Source organism: Hippocampus guttulatus, chromosome 6, assembly GCF_054856545.1.
Source record: "Hippocampus guttulatus isolate MCC_2025c chromosome 6, RoL_Hgut_1.0, whole genome shotgun sequence".
Lineage (NCBI taxonomy): Eukaryota > Metazoa > Chordata > Actinopteri > Syngnathiformes > Syngnathidae > Hippocampus > Hippocampus guttulatus.
Window position 1 is genome coordinate 16,454,519 of NC_141266.1, and position 13,016 is coordinate 16,467,534.

Sequence of the window (13,016 nt, forward strand, 5' to 3'; positions counted from 1 at the left end):
TAAAATGCAGGATCACATTTACAGGTTGACCCCCGAGACTTTTGAATGCCCAACGATTGACTGTTTCAGTATTTTTTGCGCAATTTTTGCACAATTTGTTGTTCTCTAACAAGGAGCTGAAGGAAAAAATGTCGATTCAGTCCCTGAAATTTCAAACAAAAGCCTGATATCTGTGTGACTCGTCTAGTGAGCGGGTTGGACTACGTGCACCTGACTGATGCGGTGAATCAAGCCAGGCAGTTCTCCTACCACCTGAGGCCGCAAAGCTCCAGCCAGGGTCGGGGCCATCGAGGAAAGCGGTGACGCACACGCGCGTGCACCTAAGTACTTTTTTTTTTTTTTTAATGTTTTCTCAGTTGGCTGGCAGCCCTTACCTCCCCGGAATTACTGCATACATTGTCGGCTTCTAAAATTAAGCCGTATGATATCACAGCCATGACCTCACGGGGCGGGGGTTAAGTCTACCGAAGTGACGCGTGTAAAAGATAACCTTTCATCCATTGTGAGACAAACACATATGCACACATGCGCGCGCATGCGTGACTCTCACTCACACACTGAGATAACCTTTCCTCGTGTTGCGGAGAATGAGCCAGTCTATCAACAGCCACTCATGAACTCAGCCCACCTGCAGAAACACACACACGCACACACACACGATCTAAAAATGTCGGGTCCATTCCTGCGTTCGTTTACATTAAAAACACAAGTACCACAGGTGCCACCTCATTTATATGCTCGCTTAAGCAAATCCTCAATGTCATATTTCTTGCTGAAATCTGAAAATTATTTTGAAGCCCCTTTTTTTTAACTTAAAAAATGAGCTGAACAAACTATTTTCCCGAATTCTGAATTGAAAACTAGCTTTTCGTAAATGTGTTGTGTATATGTAAAAATTTGTTTAATTGTGGAAATAATTCAAGTACATAAAGGTAAAAACAGATTGGCAAACAGTGGCCAAATATTTGGCTGATTGTTTTGATCGATGCTTGAAGGGTCATAACTCATCGTCTGATTTAATCTTATAATAAATACAAACAACAGTGGACACATCATGCCGTGTAAATGTTTTATTTTTCCCCCCACCAATTACACACACACACAACACGATATTTCCACCAAAACAAGAGGCAGGCGAAAGCACGGTGAAGCTCTTTAAAAATAAAAAAAAAGTGAGGAATTCATTGCTGCAGTGAACAAAAAAAAATTAAAACAGCACAGATTGACCCAACTGTGTTCGTGTTAAGTTGTGAGTACAAAGAATAGTCACTATTGCGGTAAGTGTTCATATGTGCGTCAGAGCGACTGCATGTTGGGGAACAATGTGAGCGTGCGTGTGTGCCTCCCATCAGTAGACGTCTCGAAGGTTTCCACGTTGAGATGACGTGCCGTGGGCCACGGTGACGCTGTAGCTGTAGAGCAGGTCAGTCAGCCACTGCTCCCTTGTCGCACCGCGAGAGTACCTCTGCAACACACAGCATGGATGTGTCAAACTTGTGCATGGAAAAACACACAACTATAAACTACTATTAAAAAGGGTTCAAATTGGGAGGATGGATTCAGGTTCCCCTTTTCCCACCCCACCTCCACAAAGCCAGTACGGTGAATCCTCACCTCTTCACTATTCACGTGTTTACCTATTTGTTTGTTTTCTTGGTTTCTGTGGTAAGCATCTTCCTATCTCTCTCTCCACCCTTGCACATATATCTAATTGGAACCACTTAACTCATTCAGTACCAGCTAATTCTGGGCCAAGTCTGAAAAGACGTTTAAAAACGTCTTTGGGAGTGAATGAGTTAAGACCGTCGAGTCACACAGGTACCATTTCTAAAGTTTCTGACCTCCCATCGCGGTCACGCATGTTTTTACCGTGAGATGCTGGATGAGCTCTTGCAGCAGACTGGTGTTGGCTATGAGCTGGTTATGCAGCGGCGTGTGCTGCATCAGCATATACAAAATCTGTCCCAGCTGGGGCAGCTCCTCCTGGCTCAGATCCGCCACACGCAGCTGCAGAACCATCCTCAGCAGGCGGGGCACGGTGCTCAGCGACGCCACGCACACACCCCAAATGGCCTCCCTGTGATTCAGACACAAACGTGTTAAGGGCGTGCTTTGTTTGCATCGCATGAAGACGGCGAATGATAGGCTTGTGAGGCGCAGGACCATTTGTGCTGGTCTTGCTGCTGCTGTTGTTGTTGCTGCTGCTGCTGCTGCTGAGTGACAAGTAGGGTCAGAAGGCTGAGGCAGCAGCGGGACAACAAGCGTAACACGGGCTCAATGGGCAAGAGGGACAGGTCCATTAGCCTGGAAACGGCTTTGAGGAGGCCGGCCGCCATGCTGTCAGGCACCACTCTCAGCTTGGTCTGAAACACACACAATGCAATTTAACAGAGAAGGGACGGCAAGTTGTCAGTAAAATGTTCCCAAGCGGGAAAATGTAAGGTTTAGGTAAAGGACTACCAGATCAAGACCTTGTCATGGCCATCACAATCTCCAGGTGTAAACTGCTTTGAAAAAAATACCTGGATTGCGATCAGGAAGAAGATGCAAAGTCGCTAACTATCAAACAAAGCTGAGCAGCTTCAATGTTTGCATCGGGAGTTAAACAAAACGGCACCGTGAGAAATGGTGTGAAAAGACCAAGACGCATGAAAACTGTGAAACATAAAACAAAGAGAATTACACGTTGAGGATTTAAAACAACCACATAACTTGACCTGAATGTCTACTAATTCAATGCTACAATGTAATGGGAAATGCCATAGATGGGCTAACAAATAGCGCTGGTGTCATAGTGTTTGCCTTTAAGAGACAGATATATGAACACAGAGCAGCACAGTCGTCCTGCCCCCAAGTGATCAAGGCACACACATCAGAAGGAGCGGTACAATACCATTGAAATGAGGCAAATACATGTGGCAAAAACTGTTCAGGTTTTTTTACACTCTATTTAATTATGTCAATACAGCGGACCCCTAATACTTGCGGTTCTGCACCTGCAGATTCACATTTTCATTGGACCCCCCCCCCACACACACACACACACACACCCCTCCTCCTGCCCGCACACACATTTCATTTTTCACTATTAGTAAGCCGGCCCGGTCCCTATTCCTGCTATATATGCTATTTGTTTTTAGTCAAGTACAACTTGAGTGCTATTTTTCTTATTTAACAAACATGTTGTTGTTGTTTATGACTCAAACCGATTAATGGCATTTTGTTTTGAGGTTCAAATATAATCATGGAACAAATTAAACTTGTATCTCAAGGCGCCACCGTATTTCTATTTGCAATTTTTGTTGTCAGTCATTTACGAGAGTAAAATGACTGTTGACCTTACTCAAATGTCAACATAATCAAACAAAATGATATTTTTGCAATGGTCTTTTGATTGATTTTTTTTTTTTTTTTTGCCCAGAGCTGAATAGAGGATTAATCGCATAAACTGTTTGTGGAACCCATCACACTGCTTGCGCACCTGAATTGCTCAGCAGCGTCCAGTGGCATTGCTCGGTATGTGTGTGTGTGTGTGTGTGTGTGGCTTTAACCCTCATAGTGGAAATCAACACAGACTTGTTTTGTTCCTCACCATGTATTCAAAGATGCCATTTTGTAAAATTTCAAAGCACTGAGCATTTGAACCCAGAGTTTCCAGACGCTGGCACACCTCCTGAAAAAGAATAACATTGACATCAATGTGAATGCATACTTAGCACAACACCCCCCCCCCCCCAATCTGTTCCATCACACCTTTTAGAGTCATTAAATAGATTATCCAATGGGAAAACATACACCACACTTTAAATGTTTAGGGTCACATAGAAATGGTTTTTTTTGTGTGTTTTTTTGAAGAAAAGCAATTTATTTTCAACGACGGGAACATTAAATTACAAGAATACAGTCAAAACACAGATTTTCTTGAAAACATTTCATTGTGACTTCCAAACATGTGACTCATTCCCGAAAAAGGAGCGGACCGTTCTCACTGGTTATCATTAACGCTTTCAGCTGTATAACACGATTCATGGTCCAAAATAAATGTGCCAAAAAGTACCCAAAATGGTCTACTTTGACCGTTATACAACGGGGAATTTTTCAAGTTTGACTTCTTATCACATGGCCACTGTGAAAATTAGTCATCTTTTAAAATGCATTAATTATAGAAGGATAGACCAAGAGCCACAAATGAATCTATCATTTATTATGGTATTTATTTCTATAGTCATTTTATTTAAAATGCTTTATTTTATTTTAGATTACTCCTTTATCTCATCTGAATCATTGTCAACTTGCGTTTCAATTACACAGTTGATGACATAAGCGTCCAAAAGCGAATATACAATAATTGTACCAAAAAAACAAAACCTACCATCGTGAGAAGTTTGATAGGACAAAGAACTATTTATAAAATTGGACGTCTGAAAAATATTTTCATGGGGTTTCATGAATCTGCATATTATCAATGCAATTCAACTAATTAAATCAATGAACTTTTTCTCCAACCTACAAATTCTAATGGATGCACCAGTCCACTAGGATATTTCTATTTAGAATAAACGAAGGAAGTAAAACTTTTTTTTTTGTGCTGGAACCAGAACACTTTATCAGCTTTTTTTTTCTCATTTTCTTCCAACCTAATAATCCAATTTCTCATTTCACCACCTGCACGAGCGAGCGAGTACGGCAGCATTTGTCATAGCGCTGCACCCCCCCCCCCCCCCACGTCATTGGAAACGAGTCCGCGCCATCAGCCGCGCCAGCGCTGAACCGTCCATCCCTTCGTGCTGTCCCTCCGACGCGCACCCGTCCCTCCTCTGTACCTCCACTTGGCTGTGATTGACTTAGACAGGCAAATGAGAGAGGCAGGATCTGAGGCCTTAATTGAGGCGCTGAATTAGTGATTAGAAGGCGTTCCACCCCCTAGTTGCTCTCACACACACACACACACACCTGCCCCGGGGCATGGCTACGTTAACTGTAATTTTAGTGCGGAAATGTCACATTCCCATCACGCCACCGGCTCTCATTAGTGCGAGCACATATCCAGGGTGGCCGATAACTACGCATCTCCAACCTGTGCGTCGAGATAAAACTTCTTGCTCTGAGCCTCCGTGCGCGACTCTTGAGGGTGGGCCTACGTCTGTCCAGAATATGTTTTTCAATTTGACCAAACAATGTTTGCTCTGAAGTTCAATTCTACATGTAATGGTTACGATAAGAGGGCAATCGTATTGCGCGCCGTACCTCCACGACGTCCCAGTGGTGCGTGAAGTGGTCCAGCGGGGTGCGGTGAAGCCTCAGGGGCGACAGAGGCGAGGGGAGCGGCGCTCTGGTGTCGCCGGCCTCCTGCAGGGAGGCCAGCTGCTCGCATGAGAAGCCCGTCAGGGTGGAGAACAGGAAGCTGATGTAGTCCACGTCCTGTAGCGCCGCTTCCTGGCTCCCGACTGACCATCCACTCAGAGATGACCTGGAAAACAAGATTACAGCAGTGCCTTGAGATACAAGTGACAAGAGCCATTGTTCAGCCGATTTTTCGCTGTGACTGGCAAGTAAGGCTGAGCAATTTTTAAACTAATATAACTGCATGGCGGGTTCATATGCAATCTTTTTTTTCCAAGGCCCTCTTCAAACACGCGTTTGGATATGAGTGTAAAAGTTGTTTGTCTAGATGTGCTCGGCAATTGTCTAGCACCAGTCAAGTGTGTAGCCCGCCTCATTGCCTAAAGTCAACTACCGCCCTCCCGCGACCCGAAATGAGGACAGATGCAAAACAAGACGACTGGAGCAAACGTAACCAACTAGATTTACGAGTTTATCACATTCTGCTTAATTTTGAAACTTGGGGAACAAAGTGTTCACAGTCATCTTATGAAATCAGACCGTGCCCCCAAGCGAAGATGGGGGGATATCAGGCGAAAGACACGGAGCACAACATTTTGTTGTGGAAAGGCCGAGAGGCCCATGCGGAAGGCGCTGGTCACCACATTCCAGCCTCCCAAAAAATGACATTCTTTGTGTCTCCATTTGGGCATCGCTTCTGGAAATCCGTTAAACCTGACCCATTGACACCAGGAATTAGACGGATGCAGAAGGCGGGGGCCGATTGTGGCAGTGGGATGGTGCGCTACTGCCATCTGAGGGAAGCAATTTGCAACTTCAGGTTGCAAACTCATCTGGTCCGTACAGCACTTGAGTACTCTTTCCTGTAGTTATAACTTCACTACTTCATGAAGGCAGGTTAGTTAGAGACCACGATTACCACCGTAGGACTGGAACATCGTCAAAAACAACCCCCACCCCCAAAATGTTATCTTCATCTTTTACAAGTAACATAAGTTAGCATACGCTACAGTTAACTCATTCAGTACCAGCCAATTCTGGACCAAGTCTGAAAAGACGTTTAAAAACGTCTTTGGGAGTGAATGAGTTAATTGTCACCATGGTAAGAAGCAAAACTAGTCACAAGACAAACAAAGTCCCCCTCAGGGCTACTGTGATATTAGTAAGGTACATAAACATTATTATCATGTCTTGTGACCTGTTGTAATTGTCATATGCTTGTGCAGGAGTTTTTTTGCCAAACTCAAACTATCCTCAAAATGAGGACAGTTTGAGAGTGTTTTTTTTCTCCCCCCTCTCCCTCCCTTGTGGTATCTTCCGACTTTCAGGGTTGAGTGAACGCTGGCGCGTCTGGCTGCCGCTGCTCAACCCATACTGTGTTTTATTGTTTTTGTCTGATTGTAAAGTGTCCTTGGGTGTCTTGAAAGGCGCTTATAAATAAAATGTATTATTATTATTATTATCACAGTACGGAAGCTGCATAGGACCCGAGACGAGATAAATGAACCTAGTGGCAGTCTTCATGTGAGCAACCATGTGACAATGATTACATGACACGGTGCCTTCCCAAAGTCTGAAAGGCCCCTTCACCTTCACCATTTCTCCTCTTTTTTGACACGTTTTAAACCACATTTGCCGAATATGCGTTTCAATTTCTCTGTATGAGGTGATTATGAAACTGCCAATACGGCTCATGTTGGATTAAAAAAAAATTTTTTTTTCAATGTGCTGGATGCATTTGCTGTGCTTTAAGAGGGTGCGAGAGCAGTGCGCAATTGCGCACGCCTGCAGCTCAGATGGAACCTCGGTCACGGGCGATGCACCGTATAGATTTCAAGCTCACCTCAAGTGTATAATACGAATGAGAGAGGCGGCAAGGCCAGCAGAGATTCGTCCGGTGCTGCAGCAGAAGCTCAGATTGGCCAGGAGAGCGCGAGACATCTTGGGAAGGAAGTAGAGCAGCTGCACCATTCGTTGCTGGCACTCTGACGGCAGAAGAACCACAGCACCTTCCTGCGGATCTTTGGGGGATGCGTGCGCACACACACACGAGCGGGCGTCATGCTTACAATCGATGGCATCATGCGCGACACTGTAAGGAAAATTGTTACGATGCCAGGAAAACCCAAAACTAGTTTGTGGCGACGAAAGCCCGAGTCTCTAAGGCGTAGACACTCAGATAATGCGTTTGTGTCTGTGTGCGCTGATGAGGTCTGTCTTTCGCTGACGCACATGCTGATGTCAGAAGCCCGCGGACAAAAGAACCGTTGTGATGTTCCTATCAGAACTCTTGGCCGCCCCCTCGACTCCTCTTCCTCCTATTGCTGCTTCCTTGTCACACAATCTGACCGTTCCTGATCTTTGGCGCTCGCGGCACGTCTTGAATTCTGCGCGGGAGCGTCAGCGTCATGGTGCCTGCGAGATCAACTCAAGAGTCAATAATCTTGCTTTTGCCAAGATTCTTGTGTAACCAGTCAGGAGTTTGGTTTGGTTTGGATCATTAGTTGCAAATGCAGGAGAATTTTAAAGAGTGTGCAAACGATTGGTCCTAAGATTCTGGGTTACAATCTTGACTCCAGACTTCCTGTGTAGGGTTTGCATGCTTTCCCCGTGCTTACGTGGGTTTTTCTCTCTGGGTCCACCAACTTCCTCACACGTCTCCAAGTGAATATGAGTGTTAATGCTTGTTTCTGTACAGTATATATCTGTATTAAATCATATAGGACAGCGCTATCCACAAACCTAATGAGGGCTATAGAAAAATGAATGGATAGATTTGGTGCGTGTACCGTAAAGCTTGCAGGCATGCATCTGTAGACTGCTGAGCAGGTCTTTGTTGCCTCGGGAAGCGGCAGCCTGGATGGATTGGATGAGCAGCGCGGACAGAGCGGGGTTACGGTGGCCCAGCTGGGACAACTGCACGGGAAGAAAGGCCAGCCAGCGACTGAGCACTTTACTCCTTTAAAAGGGTGAGAGACACAACAAGGGTTTATACTTCTTATTATATTTGATGACATGGGACATGGTAATTTAAAATCTATCGATCCATTTTCTATCAATTTGAGCTTCTGACAATCAGTAAAAACTCTGCTAGGTTGTTGACAGTGCCAGAAGGGTCTGTGTGTTTGCCGATGTATCTGCAGCATGCCGCACTCACACGGATCTGCAAATTGACTCAATTTAACTCGGCGGGTTTGGGAAGAAGTGCTGACTTGACGAGTGAAAATACAGCTTTGACTTTGTACTTAAGCGGCCTCCCTTTTAAGCTGCTCCCCTAGTTCCGCCAACTGTTGCCTTGGCAACGAAAACCATACTCTGAATATTAAAGGCGGGGGAAACAAAAGCAAAGATTTATCGGCATAACCACCCTCAAAAAAAAATAAAATAAAAAACCAAGTGTGATTGCCATCAGTGTTCCAAATGTCTATTAAGCTTATCACTTGTGTATTTTGACCAAAGAATGTCAAATCCCTTTTATAAAGACGAACCAATTTTTGGAATCCACTTTGCAGAGCGCTGCTTTGCACTTACCTTGTAATATGTGACTGTCCCTGCTCCTGCAGGTAGATCTTGCTGTAGAAAGACAGCAGAAGAGACCTGGTCTGTAGTGTCAGGTGCCTCTGCTGATAGTACGAGTACATTGCTGCCAGCAGGTCTTCTGTCACTGCTGCAACACAACATGAATATTTTCTAAAATTTCATTTGATCAGTCGTTGGTTTATCTATAATTGGTCAAAAAGACCCATCATTAGGAGCACACCGTGTATGCCAGGCTGTGACAAAATTCATCCAAAGCTCACTTTTGCTTTTTTGCGTGAGCACCATCTTCCACACAGTCCCGAGCAGCATGTGCAGTTGCCGATAGCTGAGCTTCACTTCGCCGCCGAGCGTGTCTCGCACAAAAGTCCTCAGGGGCGTCAGCCAGTCTCCGTCCGCCTCGCGGCCGACTCCCTGCCTCTGGCTCAGTGACACCATCACCTGGCAAAGTGTGATGTTCAGCGCCAGCGGATCGACGTGAGCGTCGGGGAGAGCTGCGGTCTGCTTAGCCCTGCAGGAAAGACCGTGAAGTGATGCGAAGACATGATAACATATTTGAAATAGGCTTTATGTAACAATTTTTTTTTCACAAATACTCGATCATTTAATAGGATTCTCAGGAGGGAGGATGACCGCACACCAAAATATTTGATAGCCGTCTCATCTTACAAATATTTACGTTTTCTAAATGACGATACGCTGTCTTTTAAGCTTCACATTCGGCAACTTGTGAAGAAGAAGAAATAAGTCTTATTTTGCATTGACTGTTTTGCAGTTGGGCTAACAATACATCACTGATTTGGTCATTGAAAATTATTCCACTGTTTTGCTTCAAAAAGACTTCGGGCAGTCACTGCAAATATTTATTTGTTTTGTTATTTTTATTCAAGTACTGCTTAGATTTTTGGGAATTTTCAAATACAGTACTTAATATACAAAAAGAAGGTTCTGCATAACACTCAGTAATGGGGTATTATTAGAAGTAGAAGAAAAAAGTCAACTAAATAAAACACGTACCTCTTGGTATTAACTTTCTTTTTATGTTTGGGTGCGTCATGAAGGCTGTACGGAAAATTTTTCATAAAGTGCTGCTTGAACTCTCCTAAGTATTCCTTGCGGAACCATGCATCCTAAAAGAAAGAAAAAAAGCAATCAATCTTCTTCAAAAAAAATCCTCATAAGCTTTTCATCATTCCAAGGTGCTTATTTGCGCTTTCCTGATCTCACCAGCGCATCTTCATGCTCCTTCCGCGGTGCCAGTTTTCGAAGCAGCTTCAAAATAGACAGAACCTGGAACATGACGGACATGGCGTCCGGGCTCAACAGGTGACCGCCGTCAGAGTGACTCCAAGGAGAGTCACTGGTGTTGGCCTCCACCCACACTTCAAGCAAAAGTGGCACCAGAGTCGATGCAAAGCTCTGGACAGCCTCCGCCGAGTCGAAACCTTCACATGTTTCACCTGGATGATCTGAATTTGGTCTATAAAAATAAAAATAAATAAATAACAACAATAATGTGATATCAAAGATTGTTGAGATATCATTGATAAAAATATTAATCCAAAACCTTCCGTCAGAAGTCTCACAGAAAAGCTGATGAGGAAGAATGTCACATTTCAATGAGAAAGTAACTAACCATACCTATCCAAATGAACATCCATCCATCCATTTTCGACAGTGCTGGTCAGGAAAAACTATTTTAACAGCAATGCAATCATACCTTAGTTTGAATGTGGAATGCGGGCTTGGTTTGCTCCCAGAATGCTCATACACCTGAACTCCGATCTTGCTGTATATGAGCTCTTCCCAGACGGCATTCACAGGCGTAATCCTGCTCTCACCACTTGAACCAAACGCTCCCTCAGATGGGGCCGACATATCACCATCCTCCACAGGTCTTTCCTCGACTACTGCCTGTAGGAAGCGCCCAAGTCTAAAACACAAGTTGCATGATTAACTGCCAAGGTAGTTAACGCAGGAGACTCCAAAACTGAATATTCCCAAATTGCTATTGGAATTGGAGTTCAACCACATTTTTTTCTCGAAAAATATGTATCAACATCAAATTAAAACGGGCTAAAATATTTTTTAGCTTGAACAGTTATGTTGACATTAAGTGAGATTGCAGCAAATCTTGAGAGACTTCAGTTCAGTTTGTTTTGTGGGATGCCACAAAATAAGGTTTACAGCATTGGCAAAATGGAATAACCACAATAGAAGAGGCCTAGTTTCACAGTAGGATACCAGCAATACAATTACTAAATCATCTATTACATACGCAAATTAATTTCACCCTGCAGATGCTAACTTAAACCATATAAGGCCACAAATATAGTGCAGTGAAAGAAAATGTGTATTTTTTTCTACTTAACAACCAATTGTGTTGAACATTAATTATTTTTTTCCCTAACTCATCATTAGCCATATTGAGCATTAATTACTTATTAGGCTGCCTGCTGCCAGACATACAACATGTGCAGTATTTTTGGCCACTAGGTGACAGTATCAGTCTGCAAACACCTTCCTGATGTACTGGAGAGGCCATCACGTTGATGCCAAGTGTCTTCAATGGATATGTAGTTTTAAGTCACAAATGCTGTGTAACTAGCATCTTGATAAGCAAGACCTGTGAGGTGGATGGTTTATTTGGCAAAAGAGAAGTGCTCACCAACACATATATATAGTGAACAACATTTAAACGAAATAGGCCATTTGTGCAAAAACGCCTCAAAACACATAAATGTGATGCATTTGGGTTTGTTTTTGTTTTTTCAGTTTAATGAATGTGTAATCAGTCACTGAGGCGTACCTAAGGAGCACCGAGAGGCGCCACTGCTGGCTGGTAACAGTCCTGTTGGGGTTGACGGAGAGAGCCCAAGTGCGTCCCTTGGCTTCCTGTTCCTTTTTAGTTCCTCCATTGCTCTGTCTGTGAGAGATTAACTCCAGGAAGTTGGTGAGGAGCACGGCAGGCCGTGCAGCAAGCAGGGCTGGGTAGTACTCCAACAGCACATCCAGGACTTTCATGGCATCTTCTTGGATGCTCAACTCAATGTGAGTCATAGCGCAACACAGGTGGGCACTGAGGAGGGGGAAAAATGGAGCCACTCGCTCCGCGGGCACAGACTGGGCAATATACCTGTAATAAGTTCAAGCCATTAGTTGCGACTGGGGTGAATGGTACTATATTTAAGTTTTCTCTAACCTGAGCACACGTGTAGCTGCCACCCGAACATTGGCATCCTTGTCTGTGAACACTGCAGCTACCTCGGACAGCAAACGTGACAAATGCTGTTCTAACAGAGAGGGATTCACCAACAATAGCTCCCTCAAGCCCAACAAGGCACCGTGCTTGACATTGGCATTGTAATGGTGGAGCTGAGACAACAGGTCCTGGGAAAGGGGAGATAAATGCACACAAAACACTGTCAAACCAATGATTCCCTGCTGTTTGTTTACATCTGAAAAAGTGATATTGGACATTGGTTCGTGAGTCGTGACTGGGGGCGGCGGGTCCAAAACGTTTTAGAACCATTGATGTAAAACACTTACATTGATGCCAAGCTGCCTGTTTGTGGTCGGGCCACTGGTGTCTGTCTTCAGTTGTTCAGGCAGATATATTCCCTTTGTGCGAAAGTTTGTATTGGTGGCGTTGTCTGCTCTTGGCTTCTTCTTTCCCACTTTTAATTTCACTTTTTGGAAGTCATCTTGTCTCTTCTTTTTCTTGGATTTCAGTTTTGCCATCTCGAAACAAAAGTTTTACTGGATCTAAAGGCAAATGCAGAAGACGTGAATAAATGAATGTAACGGTACACCGCAGAATACGAAACACAGTGTGAATTAGCTATCAAAATGAGATCTTCACTTTCTCAGTTTGTAGCCCTCATTTCTACACTAGCATAAGCAGTAGCTAGCTAACTGCATGGGCATCATTGCCAGTGTTCATTTTGTAACCTACCCCAGCTAAAAACCTTGATTATGCCTGCTGCAATTTTACACTCCGGTGCAGGATCGTCGATATCTGAAGGTGAGGAAAAATTCTAGAAAATATTTATTATGTCTGTGTGCGTTAATATTTTGGATTCTGAGTCGTGTCCGTCTTTCAGTTGAGCCAAATGTACGCTTGTTTTATAGGTCGC

General features: G+C 44.0%; 2 protein-coding genes across 4 annotated transcripts in view; one reads left to right on the forward strand and one right to left on the reverse strand.

Annotated features, from left to right (window-relative positions):
• Positions 1-1,055, forward strand: part of invs (inversin) — a 26,865-nt gene extending 25,810 nt beyond the window's left edge. For all 3 annotated transcript variants that reach the window (XM_086113975.1, XM_086113978.1, XM_086113977.1), the window contains exon 20: positions 188-1,055. In XM_086113975.1, coding sequence (XP_085970101.1) covers positions 188-303 — 116 coding nt within the window. In that variant the 3' untranslated portion in view covers positions 304-1,055. The remainder of the gene's footprint in view (positions 1-187) is intronic.
• On the reverse strand, positions 1,056-13,015 carry tex10 (testis expressed 10). The gene is made up of 16 exons (XM_086113974.1): positions 12,836-13,015; positions 12,430-12,645; positions 12,083-12,270; positions 11,690-12,016; positions 10,601-10,813; positions 10,108-10,360; positions 9,898-10,010; positions 9,144-9,391; positions 8,875-9,010; positions 8,133-8,302; positions 7,187-7,364; positions 5,248-5,470; positions 3,593-3,673; positions 2,164-2,363; positions 1,870-2,077; positions 1,056-1,465 (listed from the first exon to the last, which is right to left on the reverse strand). Exons 2-16 carry the CDS (start codon positions 12,619-12,621, stop codon positions 1,349-1,351), a joined length of 2,847 nt encoding a protein of 948 aa, XP_085970100.1. The 5' UTR covers positions 12,622-12,645; positions 12,836-13,015; the 3' UTR covers positions 1,056-1,348.
• Position 13,016: the final 1 nt, after the last annotated feature.

Coding starts and splice junctions, on each gene's coding strand:
- tex10 (XM_086113974.1), bottom strand. CDS start 12,621: ATGGCAAAACTGAAATCCAAGAAAAAGAAGAGACAAGATGACTTCCAA. Junction 9,392..9,897: donor AAGAAAGTTAATACCAAGAG/GTACGTGTTTTA, acceptor TCTTTCCTGCAG/GGCTAAGCAGACCGCAGCTC. Junction 5,471..7,186: donor ATTCGTATTATACACTTGAG/GTGAGCTTGAAA, acceptor CTTGTTTTCCAG/GTCATCTCTGAGTGGATGGT.